This window comes from Rhinopithecus roxellana, chromosome 4, assembly GCF_007565055.1.
Source record: "Rhinopithecus roxellana isolate Shanxi Qingling chromosome 4, ASM756505v1, whole genome shotgun sequence".
Classification (NCBI taxonomy): Eukaryota; Metazoa; Chordata; class Mammalia; order Primates; family Cercopithecidae; genus Rhinopithecus; species Rhinopithecus roxellana.
This window is the reverse complement of record NC_044552.1, coordinates 23,921,395-23,934,568: the sequence shown is the minus strand read 5'-3', so window position 1 is coordinate 23,934,568 and position 13,174 is coordinate 23,921,395. Positions and strand designations below refer to the sequence as shown.

Here is a 13,174-nt window from a genome sequence, read left to right as displayed (position 1 = left end):
TTCTATCTCATATAGTCAGTTAAACTTTATTATTTACAAGTTAAATTACAGAGCAGCTTTACACAGCATGAGATGGAAAGGAAGGAGAGAAAAGAGAGGAAGCTGGCTCCTGAGATTCTTGGCTGCCTCCACCTCCTTCTCTTGGGCTTAGCAGTCTTCAGTGCTGCCCCCACTCAAAGGTCAAGGATCAGGGCTTGGAACACAGGTTTAAGTCAGGTTCTGGCTCTGACAGCCCCAGGGCCACCAGGGCTCCCACTAGCAGCTTCTTCACAGGCGTTGGAGGTGAGTGTGAAGGCATCAGCTGCAAGGAGAAAGGTTAATGCCAGTTGGGGGAGGCACACAGATGTTCTACCCTTCACCCCACCCAGCCCTACCTAGGACTCACTTTATCTAGACGATGGCGACAAATGAGGCCACTGGAATTCAGGTAGAAAGTGGAGTAGGCATCATAGGTCCTGGGGAATACAGGGAGGCTTACTGAGGGAGAAGGTGACTGGTCCCAAAGCTGAATTCAAGCATTTGTTTCAACGAGTAGTCTCTAAATTCTGCTACATATTAGATCACCTGGGCAACTTACAAACATCTCAGTGCTTAGGTTGTCCCGTCTCAATTAAATCAGTGTTTGGCATCAATATTTTTTAACGATCCTTGGGCATTTCTACCGTGCAGCAGTTTGGGAACTGCTGGTTTAAAAACTTATATCCAATGTTTGTGGCTGAGCCTAACATTTTATTGCGATTATACTCCCAGGCAGAAATTTACCAGGTTGTAAGGCTCAACGTAAGAGACAGGACTTTTCATTTGTTCAGTACTTTTTTTTTTTTGTGAGACAGGGTTTCACTCTCACCCAGGCTGGAGTGCAGTAATGTGATCACGGCTCACTGCAACTTCTGCCTCCTGGGTTCAAGTAATTCTCCCATCTCAGCCTCCCAAGTACCTGGAACTACAGGTGCACACCACCACACCTGGCTAATTTTTGTATTTTTTGAGTTTTACCGTGTTGGCCAGGCAGGTCTCCAACTCCTTACCTCAAGTGATCTGCCTGCCTCGGCCTCCCAAAGTGCTGGCATTATAGGCGTGAGCCACCACACCCAGCCTGTTCAGTAAGTATTTGAGTACCTACCATATGCTAGGCACTGTATAGGAAGAAACTGAAGCTCAGAGGTTTTTCTAATATACTCAGCCTCTCATTTTTTTTTTTTAACATTAACATAAACTAAACAAGATCCCTGTCCTTATACAGTCAAGTCAGGATAGGTCAAGGGTTGTCTGGGAGACTAGATCATCTGTAATCTCAGCACTTTGGGAGGCTAAGGCAGGCAGATCACCTGAGGTCAGGAGTTCGAGACCAGCCAGCCAACATGGTGAAACCCCATATCTACTAAAAATACAAAAATTAGCCAGGTGTGGTGGTGCGCCTGTAATCCCAGCTACCCAGGAGACTGAGGCCAGAGAATCGCTGGAACCCGGGAGGTAGAGGCTGCAGTGAGCTGAGATCACACCACTGCACTCCATCCTGGGTGACAGAGTGAGACTCTGTCTCAAAAGAAAAAAAAAAAAAAGAAGGAACTGATTATAGTTTGGGTCCTTTTTCATTTCTCTCTTACCGGTAAAGTTCATCTTTGTCACGCTTGTAGAACCGCAGAAAGAGCAAGTGGACAGGCAGCCCTATGAGCCGCCACCGTGCTTGCAGGGTCCAGTTCTCAGGGTGGCGGGTCAGTTGTAGAACCTCCAAACGAAGGTGTGCAAAATAATTCCAGGCCAGGACACGGCAGAGGGTCAGTGAAAGAATGTACCATGTTCGGCCCCTGTGAAGAAGGGATGGGAAAGAAATCTCATGATGGCAGAATTAGAAAAACAAACTGGCTTCTGTCTAAGAAATGGGGAAGAGCTGTGAGAAGCAATCTAGGAACTTCTCTGGGAAGTGGAAAGGGTCATGTGTATAGCTTTGGGTGCTTTTCCTCCCCAAGGCCCTACCTGTGCCCCAATTCTCACTTGGTATGTATGTTGAGGATCTCATTGATGAATTCCACATCCAAGGAATACAGACTGTAGTCGTGGGACTGAAGGAAGAGCTTGGGAAGCTAGGTGGAAGAAGATGGCATCAACCCAGTGGGAAAGAAAAGATAATCCTATTTTTCAGTTTTCTATTTTTTTTTTTTTTTTTTTTTTTTTGAGACAGAGTGTAGCTCTGTCACCCAGGCTGGAGTGCAGTGGTGTGATCTTGGCTTACTGCAACCTCCGCCTCCCAGGTTTAAACGATTCTCCTCCCTTAGCCTCCCGAGTAGCTGGGATTATAGGCACCTGCTGTGCCCAGCTACTAATTTTTGTATTTTTAGTAGAGATGGGGTTTCGCTGTGTTGGCCAGGCTGGTCTTGAACTCCTGACCTCGTGATCTGCCTGCCTCGGCCTCCCAAAGTGCTAGGATTATAAGCGTGAGCCACTATGCCAGGCCCAGTTTTCTATTTTTAAGGCCTCCTTACTCCCATCTTGGAATGAAAGATCTCATCCCGTGATTAACCTCCCTTAACCCAAAATGAAGAACATTTTCTTTTTTTTTTTTTTTGAGACACAGTCTCACTCTGTTGCCCAGGCTGGAGTACAATGGCGCTATCTCAGCTCACTGCATCTCCTGGGTTCAAGTGATTCTCCTGCCTCAGCCTCCTGAGTAGTTGGGATTACAGGTGTCTGCCACCATGCCTGGCTGATTTTTGTATTTTTAGTAGAGATGGGGTTTCACCATGTTGGCCAGGCTGGTCTTGAACTCCTGACCTCAGATGATCCACCTGCCTCAGCCTCCAAAAGTGCTGGGATTACAGCACTTCGAGTTACTGTGCCTGGCTGGAACATCATTTTCTCAGGAAAACGTTTATAATACATTTCTATGCCTGCCTCATGGTTCCAAAAAAGAATCCAGTTGACTAACCCCCTACCTCCAAGGATTACTGACATCCCTTCCCACTGTAGATGAAGGCCACTTTTGCACTGACTTACCTCTAGTCTCAGTCTCTCATACATGACAGACAGATGTTCCTCCATACTAGGATCTCCTGATGGGGTGGCAGGGGAAGGGTGGGCAGTTCCAGGGACTTGGAAAGGTATCCAAGCCCCAGGATAGGGGCAGGGAGGTCCCTCAAAAAGGCTTCTAAGCCCGTCCAGGCAGCCGCTATGCAACTCAGGTCCTGGTCCCTCCTCCCCCTTTCCTGGAGGGAGAACCACCCATGCTGAGCTGAGGGCCTGGATCTGAGGGAGAGGCAGTGGGGGAACCTGGGGAGGACGCTGGGTGGGAAGGCGCGGGGGCAGGGGAGACCAGAGTAGAGGAGATGATGGGGAAGTGGTTGTCGTGGAGTGGGGCCAAAGGGGTGGGAATGGTAGAGTCCCTGGATAAAGCTGGTCCTAAGGAGACAGAACAAAAGGGAAAAAGATAAGAATCCACTTGCCTAACACCCCTTCATCCCTTGGATGCTCAACAGGCTTCCAATACCTATTCCTCCTGACAGAAAGGATGGAATTACTATAGGAAAAAAGGGATGGATTCATCTCCATCTCTACTGAAAACAGGAGGAAACCATTTTATTATTTTGAGATGGCGTCTCGCTCTGTCGCCAGGCTGGAATGCAGTGGCGCAATCTCAGCTCACTGCAAACTCTTGTCTCCCGGGTTCAAGTGATTCTCCTGCATCAGCCTCCCGAGTAGCTGGGACTACAGGCGAGCGCCACCACCCCCAGCTAGTTTTTGTATTTTTAGTAGAAATGGGGTTTCACCATGTTGGCCAGGATGGTTTTCATCTCTTGACCTCATGATCCACCGCGACCGGCCAGAATTCCTTAAGATTCCAACACTGGACCGGGCGTGGTGGTTCACACCTGTAATCCCAGCACTTTGGGAGGCCGAGGCGGGCAGAACACGAGGTCTAGGAGTTCGAGACCAGCTTGGCCAATATGGTGACACCCCGTCTCTATTAAAAATACAAAAAAATGAGCCGGGTGTGGTGGCTCGTGCCTGTAGTCCCAGCTACTCGGGAGGCTGAGGCAGAAGAATCGCTTGAACGCAGGACACGGAGGTTTCAGTGAGCCGAGATGGTGCCACTGCACTTCAGCCTGGTTGACAGAGCGAGACTCCGTTTCAAAAAAAAAAAAAGATTCCAAAACTGGGGGCAGTTTCACCTCTCTTATCTCAAGAATCATCTAATACATACTTGATGAGTGAAAGAATAACAGGTTTTATTGTACTGTGGATTAAATGCTGTGGCCTATACGTCTCCATGATTAAGTGTGCGAGGCAAATGTACAGAGAAAAAAGAATATCCAGCTGAAGCTAGGAATCTGAATTCTAGTTCTATCATGTAACTTCAGGCATTCTCATTCCCTATGCCTCCGCTTCCTACAAATGTCCTATAAACCAGGACAATAAAACCTCACTGAGTTATGAGGCCTATATGAAATAATGAATGTAAACAAAACGTAGCGAGCTAGAAAGCAGTACATAAATGGAAGCTATTATCATTTTGGGCCCCTTTAATGACAGACACAACCTCAGGAGACAGTTAAAGGCTGGCCTTCATTCTCCTGGGTTTACCGACGTTGAAACTGCAAGGGGAGGTCACCCAAAGTCAGGCCTCACCCGAGTCCCTCCGCTCCCAAGGAACCACCCAGGGGACCGTCTCACTCCAGGGAAGGCGGGCGGCCCGCTCGGGTACCTCGGTCCCCAACGGTGTCCCAGAGGCGCCGTCTCTGCTGGGGGCGTGGCCATCTTGCCAGCCCCGGCGCAGGGGCCCGAAGAGGGTGCACACTGGCCGGCCTTCCTGCCCGGACCGCTCTCCGAGTGCAAGACGCGCGGGCTGCTGAAGGCGCCCCGCGGGTCTGGTCTGGGCCGAGGAACTCCGGGACGGCGCCGCGGCCGGGCTGCGAATCTCTCCGCCCCTGCCCTTCAAATCACCTCTAGGCACAGGTAACCGCGGAGTCGGGCGCAACGCAGACGCGCCCCGCTGCCTGGCCTTGACCCCGTCTGTCCGCCCTCAAACCTGGGAGGACCGAAGTCCTTACGCGCCAGGCCGGCAGTGAATCCCTCCCGCTCCCGCGACCCCTAGCCCGTCCACGCGCTGCAGGGCACAGGTGGGAAGGGGCGGTGGGTGTCTCTGCGCCTGCGCGGAACCCAGCGCGCGCTCCGCCCCACGCACCGGCTCTGAGGAGGGTCTCTCCCCGCCCCCTCTCCTCCCTCCAGCTTCTGCTCCGCTCTCACCTGGGGTCGAGCCTGGTAGGCGCGGAGGCAAGGGCCGAGACGCCGGGCCGCACCCCGGCTGGGCTGGTACATGATCTTCCGGGAGTGGAGAGGGAGCCTCTGAGTCCGGCCTCCGGCCTCCTCACAGGGGTGAGCGCGCCCCGGAGCCGGCTTCGTGAAGGGGAAAGGAGGCCGGGACGGGGGGGGAAGGGGGGGAAGGGGCTGAGGGAGGGAAACGGAGATGTCGCGCGCTTGCGCACTGCGGGCTCGAGGGAAGCGGCTGAAGCGCTCTGTCGGCAGTAAGCGCGCCTGCGCCCGCGGGCTCGGAGGCTGCCTGAGTGCGCTTGCGCAAGTTAGCATTTTTTTTTTCCCCCCCAACCCCCCCCACCTACCCCCCCACCTCTCCGCCCAGCGCTGTATTCACAGCTGAGGCCTTTGAGCAAAAAGCTGAGCAAAAACGGCTGAAGCCTGAACCGGGTGCAACGACAGTGAGGGGTGAGGTGGCTGAAATAATGAGTCAAGTTTTCCAAGCGCTCTTGTGATAAAAATAAATACTTTTATTGGTCTGGTTAAAAGATACAAATGACTTGAATCTGATAAGCCTGCTGAATGAATGAATGAATGAATGAATGAATGAATGAATGAATCCATCTGTTATGAGGGTTGGGCTTTGGCTCTTTCCTGTAGTGAGGGAGAAATAACACTTTGAAGATGTGAGACGGGGCTGCGGTCACCAAGGCCTGGTGCTGCGACGTTCCTGCAGGTTTCGAATGAACCTGGCGTTGAGTATGTCCCCACCCACTGTCCAGGACTGGGCTGGTGGAGCCGGGGCCGGGACCTGTGGAGGAGCTGTGTGCACGGGCTTCTCCCCAGACCCATCCTGTGACAAGGCCTGCTCCTCACTGGCAGACCTGGTAGGTGGGGAGATGGAGACTGGGTTATAGGAATACTAAAGAGAAAATTAAGATTACAGACTCTTCAAGGTCTCAGGCCAGGTTTTAATGTAGGACACATGATGGGTATGAGGCTGGAACCATTAGTGCTATGTCCAAATTTAAAACCTCCCAGAGAACCTGTATTCCAAAGGGAAGTACCAGAGTTGAACCTGTGGGGGAAAGGGGCTTGCAGGATGTAAGGTGGAAGGAATTGTGGGAGGAGCTGGTGTCCGGTTCATACAGTAAGATTTAGGAGTAGGCAATGAAGTGGCTAAGAGTGATGTTAGGGAGTCAGATGGTGGTGGGAGGCTGTTAGGGGAGGGGTTTAGACCTCACCTATTCTTTGTTTCCTGTTCTCCCTGCTTGGAGTCTTGGTTGCCTGTGGAAATACCAGGCATGTGAATGGGAAGGCAGGAGTAGATAGTGAATGTGGCCTACTTGATTTGAGGGTAGGGAGGAGTGAATACTTACCTGTATTGGGGGATGAGGAATTCACCCCCCCATGGCGGCTGTAGCAGCAGCTTTGGGCTACCAGACCTGGGGGAGTTCCCCTGTAGAAGAAATGGGAGATGATGGGGAGGAGGCAACTGGATGAAAGATGGGTGGGTATGTAAGAATCAGAGGAGAGAAGTAAAAGGAATAGCACAGGAACAAAGAGAAGGGGGTAATTATCATTCCTAACGGGTTTTAATCAAAGCTGTGTCCCAGAAAAGGGCAGGGGAAGTTGATTTTATACCCAAGATTTTCTGGAGCGCTTCTGATTTATTGCTGTATTCTTTCTAGTTGAGGTAATGTGTTAAATATATGGCTAGGTGTGATCCAAATCATGTCATAAGAACAGACTCACATGTGGTCAAAAATGTGTTTGATCAGGTACTCTGGTGTTTGGTTTGGAAAACAGGGTTACCTTAAGTATAAGATTCCTTAGACCAGGCTAGGTGCGGTGGCTTATGCCTGTAATCCCAGCACTTTGGGAGGCCAAGGCAGGCGGATCACACGATCAGGAGATCAAGACCATCCTGGCCAACATGGTGAAACCCCGTCTCTACTAAAAATACAAAAACTAGCTGGGCACAGTGGTGTACTCCTGTAATCCCAGCTACTCAGGAGGCTGAGGCAGGAGAATCGCTTGAACCCAGGAGGTGGAGGTTGCAGTGAGCCAAGATTGTGCCCCTGCACTCCAGTCTGGCAATAGAGCAAGACTCCATCTCAAAAAAAGAAAAAAAAGATTCCTTAGACCAGAGGGAAATAGGAAGTGACAAGCTGAATTTTGAATTTAGGAGGAAAAGGAAGGGGGCCTCTGTAAATAGGGTGACAGATTGTGTTACACTCTCAATGGAGGTAAGGGTTTGTCTTGAGAGAGATCCAGCGGTTTAGTGGAGCAGACATCAGGTAATCAGAGAGGGAAGAGGAATACAGCAGGCAGGAGGTAATTAGTGGATCCAGAGGTGTTGACATCTCGGCAAAGGCTGGCCCAGAGTAAAGGGTAGAAGTCACTAGGGAGAGCTGGAGGTTCCTGGAGGGAATGAGGAAGTAGATACAGAAGCCCACACACAGGGATCCAGCACCTACATGAAAGGAGACACAGAATCTGCAGGAGGACTAACAGTGCAGATGGGGATAGGCAGACACCAGACCCGGGAACTCTGAGGCTCCTGGGTAAAAGATGTGCAGATCTAGAAATGAGAGGGACAGAGGTCCTGAGGTCCCAGGAAAATAAGGGGTGACGCACAAATGAGGCTGACAACTTTTTTGTGATTCTTTTTTTCATTGAAAATGTCAATTTAGAAAACACAAAAGAATTCACACTTTATTCAGACAACACGGAGAGGGAGAAGAAAAGGGAAGAGTGAGTAGGGGAGAGGGGGAGATCCGGCTCCCAAGGATTTCAGGAAACACAGTGGGGTACCTGATCTAGCACACATTCAAAGGGTAGGGAGGGGAAGGGATCTAGCTATACTCTGGGCATGGAGCAGGGAAGGTCATCCTTGCTATGGAGAAAAGGAGAGAGGAAGGACAGAGGAAGAGTGGTCCCCCATCTTATCTCGACAATCTCACAAGACAGGAGTATATCAGCATCTAGCTACCAGGGAGGGATGGATGCAAGAGGGGATTCCAGGATCTAACAGATCCTCGAGACTCTGGATCTACTCTCAAGAAACAACCTCCCTCAGAGAATCTGGATCTGGGGGAAATGGTGGTGTCAGCCAGTCTCCTTTAGAGACCCCAAAGCAACACCAGTTTGGGGTTCCCTGACACCTACACAAAGTGTGGAAATGAAGAGTTTGGCAATGTTGAGTAGATCCCTTTGGGAAGCTGGTAAGTCCCTGTTCTACCTAACTAGACTGCTCTGAAGCAGAGCTTGCTCACTGGCGGCCATTTGCAGGCTCAAAGGGCAAGTGTGGCAGGCAGCACAAAGCAGTATTAGAGCCACCTGTAGACACTAGAGGGAATATGGGGTTTATCCCATGGATAAAATTCCTTAAAAAGTTTCCCTGACACAGGACGCCCTTAGACCTTCCATGGTGTTCTAAAGTTTGACAGCAAGCAAGAATGTGCTTCTCTAGATGAATGTATGAGCCATCCAACCAAGAGGTCTGGCAACAGATCAGGCTGTCTGTGGGGAAAGTATTCAGAGCCCAAGCTAGGACAGAAGGGGTGCTTTTGTGGTAAGAAAAGCTACAAAGTATTAGGCAATTTGAGACCCTGACATCCCTATTATCTAAGAAAGTAGAAGAGGGAATCCTATGGGCTCTGTCAGGTTCCACTGGGTCCTACAGGATGCAATGGAAGAGTGGGTCTGAGGTTCTCAGGGAGGGGGTCTCTGCCCACCCCAGGTCTCCCAGGGAAGGGAGAGGGTAGCTGTCAGTATCGACTCTCCTCAGAGCGGGGAAGGGAGCTGTGGAAGGATGTTATGGATGGGAGGAAGGGAGTGGAGAAATGGGCGGGGGAGGGGGGGAGAGAAAAACAGAGAAGTCAGAGGTGAAGAGAAAGCCAGGGAGAGAAATCAAGGAAATGCCCACTCCCTGCCTGCTGCGATGGACTCTTGGCACACAAGCCAGTGGCTCCCCACTCTGTGTCAGACACTGCCCCTTCCCCAGCAAGTATTATGCAAAGATTTCCCCAATCTTAGAAGGCTCCGTTCCCCCAACTCGATGGATCTTGGTGTCCTTGCTACTGTTCCACACAACTCTCACATTAAAGCCAGGGTCCCTAGGCTCCATATAAGGTCCTATTCTGCTCCTTCACTGTATTTTTTTTCCCAGATCACTTGCACAAATATTTTTCGTGAAAGGTTTCAGGACCTCCCCAATCCACCCATCTTACTGATCCATCTCTCTGATGGATTCAAATTAACCTTTGTCATTTCTAACATCCTCTTTGATAGCTGTGAGGCTCCTTACCCCTTCAACTCCTATTACCTGGTGCGACGACGTTGGGCTGGGCTGCCCCCAGGGTCAGCAGCCAGCAGAAGGCGGGCGGTAGGGTGTGGGGGGCAGAGGCGCAAGGAACGCAGCAGCTCCTGCTCTGGCACAAAGGGGCGGAGGGGACCTCGTTCTGGTGAGTTTCCCAGGCTGCTGGATCGGGGGGGTGGGTGGGCTGGAGGTGTGGCACGGCGAGGGGCCCTGTTTAGGGGCCAAGGAGGCTCCACAGCTACCTTCAGAACTGGGGACAGGGAGAACGAAGAGCAAGACAGAAAAAGAAGAAAAAAGAGGGAAGACAGAGAGTCATGACAGTAAAGGTTTGGGTAGAAAAAGAAATCTGAGTCTTTTTTTTTTTTTTCTTTTTTGAGACGGAGTCTCGCTCTGTCACCCAAGCTGGAGTGCAGTGGCACAATCTTGGCTCACTGCAACTTCTGCCTCCCAGATTCAAGCCATTCTCCTGCCTCAGCCTCCCAAGTAGCTGGGATTACAGGCACGTGCCACTGCGCCCAGCTAATTTTTGTATTTTTAGTAGAGACAGGGTTTCACCATGTTGGCCAGGCTGTTCTTGAACTCCTGGACTCAGGTGATCTGCCCGCCTTGGCCTCTCAAAGTGCTGGGATTACAGGCATGAGCCACCACACCTGGCCCAAGAAATCTGAGTCTTTAGAAAGAACAAATCCTTCCCCTGGGTCCCCTGAACATTCTCTTCCCTTGTTTAAGGTCCCCCAGGCCCAGATACCCAACCCTTGCCCCTCTTACATTCTCGGTCACTAGAGGAGTATGGCTTGATGTCTCCCTCTGCTCTCTTGGGTGGCAGCTTCCTTGCTGGAGCTGGTAGTGGAGGGGACACAGGCAGGGTAAGTGTAAGAAGACATACTTTGCACTCCTCCGCCCAGCCACTAGCCCACAACCCCAAACCTCTGCTCCCTGACACCACAGTTCCTCCTGGGAACTTGCAGGAGCAGCACCATGGCAATGCCAGCACACCAAAAGGGAATTTGAGGGGAATGTGGAACACTTTTGAGGAGAGCCAGAAGGAGTAGGCCAAACACAGAGCTAGGGAGAAAGATCTAAGGGGAGACTCCGGGGGCCTGGGAGATGCAGGAGAAGGGCAGCAAAGGGGAGCGAGCTCTTACTGTCAGTGGGTGCTGTCACGGCCCCCTGGGATTCTGGGGCAGTGGAATGGTCCCAGCCGGGCCAACAAGGACCCTGGGTTCCTCTGGATGAGATGGACAAAGCCCTTGGTTAATCAGGAATTGCTCTGGAGAGGTCAGGGGAGGTTTGGAAGGAGGCCAGAATCTCTCCTTCCTATACTGAAAATGGGAAGAGACTGAAGTTTTATTAGGTTAAAAAAAAAAAGGATGAGGATGAGGAGAAAATAAATATGGGCATCTGAAAAGGAGCTATCAGAGTAAACAGGCTGATATTATGTCCAAAGTTCAGCCTCCCCTTCCTCACTTTTCTCCTTGCTCCTGGCTTTCCCTCTCAAGAGATTCTCTACCATGTATGGGTGGCAAATGAAAGACTTCTCAGCAAATTCACTTAAGCTTTATCCACAGCACCCTCCCCTGCAGGCCTGAGTCCTCACCATCCTTGTTGGCCCTCACTCTGTTTCACAGCCTGTGGTTCTGCGTGAGCTAAATGGGAGAAGCCTTGGAAACCAAAGCGAGTTGAGGTGCCTCTCAGTGCCTGACACTGTGATGCTCATAGCTGGTTACAGACTGCTCTTTGGATGGTGGTAATTCCCATTCCTGGCCACAGAGCCAGCTCAGGAAGGGGGCTCTTCTGTGCAAGCAAGCACTGTACAGCCGTCAGAAGTTGGTAAGGTGGAGGTGGTGAGGAAGAGGAAGGAGTGGGGCTCCGACTGTCAGTAAGTATGAGCGTGTGTGTGTGTGTACGGGATGGGGAATCTGGACAACATTTTAGTGCCTCTGAGGTTTGGTTTCCCCATATCAATTTCATTATCTGGTTGGAAATGTTATAAATTCTGAGTGTTATCTTCTAAAACTAACATTTAAATTTTGGGCCATTTGTATCACTATTTGACTGCAAATGGAAGGGCTGTTTGCACCAGTGTGTCCCTCAGTTGGCTGACAGAAGCCTGGGGTTTACAAAGGAGCCTGACTCTGGCCTATGTTGATGGATCTGAACTAGCAAGAGGGTCCATTGATATCAGTTGTCAAACAGGCTCCCAGTGAGCTTGCTTAGTTAAAAGTCTTGCCAAATATAAAATGCACTGAGCTCCCATGAGGGCAAAGGCAACAGGCATGACTGCTGGAGGCTTGGGTTGCCCACAGATGGCACTGTACCCCGTGGTGTCTAGATTAAGTAGCCATCACTGCACTACAGTTCCACCCCTTCAATACAGGCTTTACCAGTGGGCGTGGGATCGATTGCAGCAGCACGAGAGTGTCGAGTTGCCCTCAGAGAGGGAGCAGGGGGCCCTGTGAGGAAGGAAGCGGCGGGATCCCTCAGTGAGGGGCCGGCAGGACCAAAAGTCCAGCTCTTTCCTTTCCCTCACCCCGACTACATGACCAACAAAAGGTGAGAGAACTTACGATGTTGATGGGCAAAGAAGCCTTCAAAGATCACAAAGTTGTTCACCTAGAAGATGAAACAAACAAAATATAATCATGCATCACTTAATGATGGAGATACATTCTGAGAAATACGTCATTGGGTGATTTCATTGTGTGAACATCACAGAGTGTACTTACATAAATCTAGACACTACAGCCTACAACACACCCAGACGATGTTGTACAGCCTATTGCTCCTAGGCTACAAACCTGTACAGCATGTTACTGTACTGAATGCTGGAGGCAATTTTTTTTTTTTTTTTTGAGAGGCAGGGTCTCGCTGTGTTGCCTAGGCTGGAGTGCGGTGGCGCCATCACAGCTCACTGCAGCATCAACCTGGGCTTAAATGATTCTCCCACCTCAGCCTCCCGAGTAGCTAGGACCACAGGTGCATGCCACCACATCTGGCTACTATTTTTTTTTTTTTAACTTCTTGTAGAGATAGGGGTCTCACTATGTTGCCCAGGCCGGTCTCAAACTCCTAGGCTCATGCGATCCTTCTGCCTCAGCCTCCCAAAGTCCTGGGATTATAGACATGAGCTACCGTGCTTAGCCAGCTGTAGGCAATTCTAACATAATGGTTCAGCAGATGTATCTATACTTACCTAAACATAGAAAAGGTACAGTAAAGGCCGGGCGCGGCGGCTCACGCCTGTAATCCCAGTACTTTGGGAGGCTGAGGTGGGCAGATAATGAGGTCAAGAGATCAAGACCATCCTGGCCAACCAACATGGTGAAAGCCCGTCTCTACTAAAAATACAAAAATTAGCTGGGTGTAGTGGTGCCCGCCTGTAATCCCAGCTACTCAGGAGGCTGAGGCAGGAGAATCGTTTGAACCCTGGAGGCGGAGGTTGCAGTGAGCTGAGATCGTGCCACTACAACCCGGGCGACTGAGCGAGACTTCGTCTCAAAAAAAAAAAAAAAAAAAAAAATGCGGCCGGGCGTGGTGGCTCAAGCCTGTAATCCCAGCACTTTGGGAGGCCGAGACGGGTGGATCATGAGGTCAGGAGATCAA

General features: G+C 50.7%; 2 protein-coding genes and 1 long non-coding RNA gene across 10 annotated transcripts in view; 1 reads left to right on the top strand and 2 right to left on the bottom strand.

Moving 5' to 3' along the window:
* On the bottom strand, positions 1-5,600 carry C4H6orf136 (chromosome 4 C6orf136 homolog). The gene is given in 9 exon segments (XM_010368209.2): positions 1-301; positions 386-455; positions 1,608-1,808; positions 1,996-2,084; positions 2,995-3,396; positions 4,700-4,961; positions 4,963-5,050; positions 5,053-5,236; positions 5,239-5,600. Coding segments are annotated over 9 exon segments (1,752 nt in total). The 5' UTR covers positions 5,581-5,600; the 3' UTR covers positions 1-187.
* LOC115896861 lies at positions 4,810-5,757 on the top strand. The gene is made up of 3 exons (XR_004056765.1): positions 4,810-4,950; positions 5,224-5,370; positions 5,633-5,757. It is a non-coding gene; the product is annotated as an uncharacterized LOC115896861 (long non-coding RNA).
* ATAT1 (alpha tubulin acetyltransferase 1) overlaps positions 5,757-13,174 on the bottom strand; it is a 22,665-nt gene continuing 15,247 nt past the window's right edge. For 2 of the 8 annotated variants that reach the window (XM_010368205.2, XM_030928488.1), the window contains exons 7-13: positions 12,139-12,184; positions 11,956-12,024; positions 10,340-10,411; positions 9,578-9,821; positions 6,627-6,706; positions 6,492-6,534; positions 5,757-6,131 (exon numbers count right to left, since the gene is read on the bottom strand). In XM_010368205.2, the coding sequence (XP_010366507.1) occupies positions 5,951-6,131; positions 6,492-6,534; positions 6,627-6,706; positions 9,578-9,821; positions 10,340-10,411; positions 11,956-12,024; positions 12,139-12,184 (735 nt within the window). In that variant the 3' untranslated portion in view covers positions 5,757-5,950. Of the gene's footprint in view, positions 6,132-6,491; positions 6,707-7,903; positions 9,822-10,339; positions 10,412-11,955; positions 12,025-12,138; positions 12,185-13,174 lie in introns of those variants that run through there. The other 6 variants (XM_010368203.2, XM_010368204.2, XM_010368206.2 and 3 more) reach the window with 6 other exon arrangements.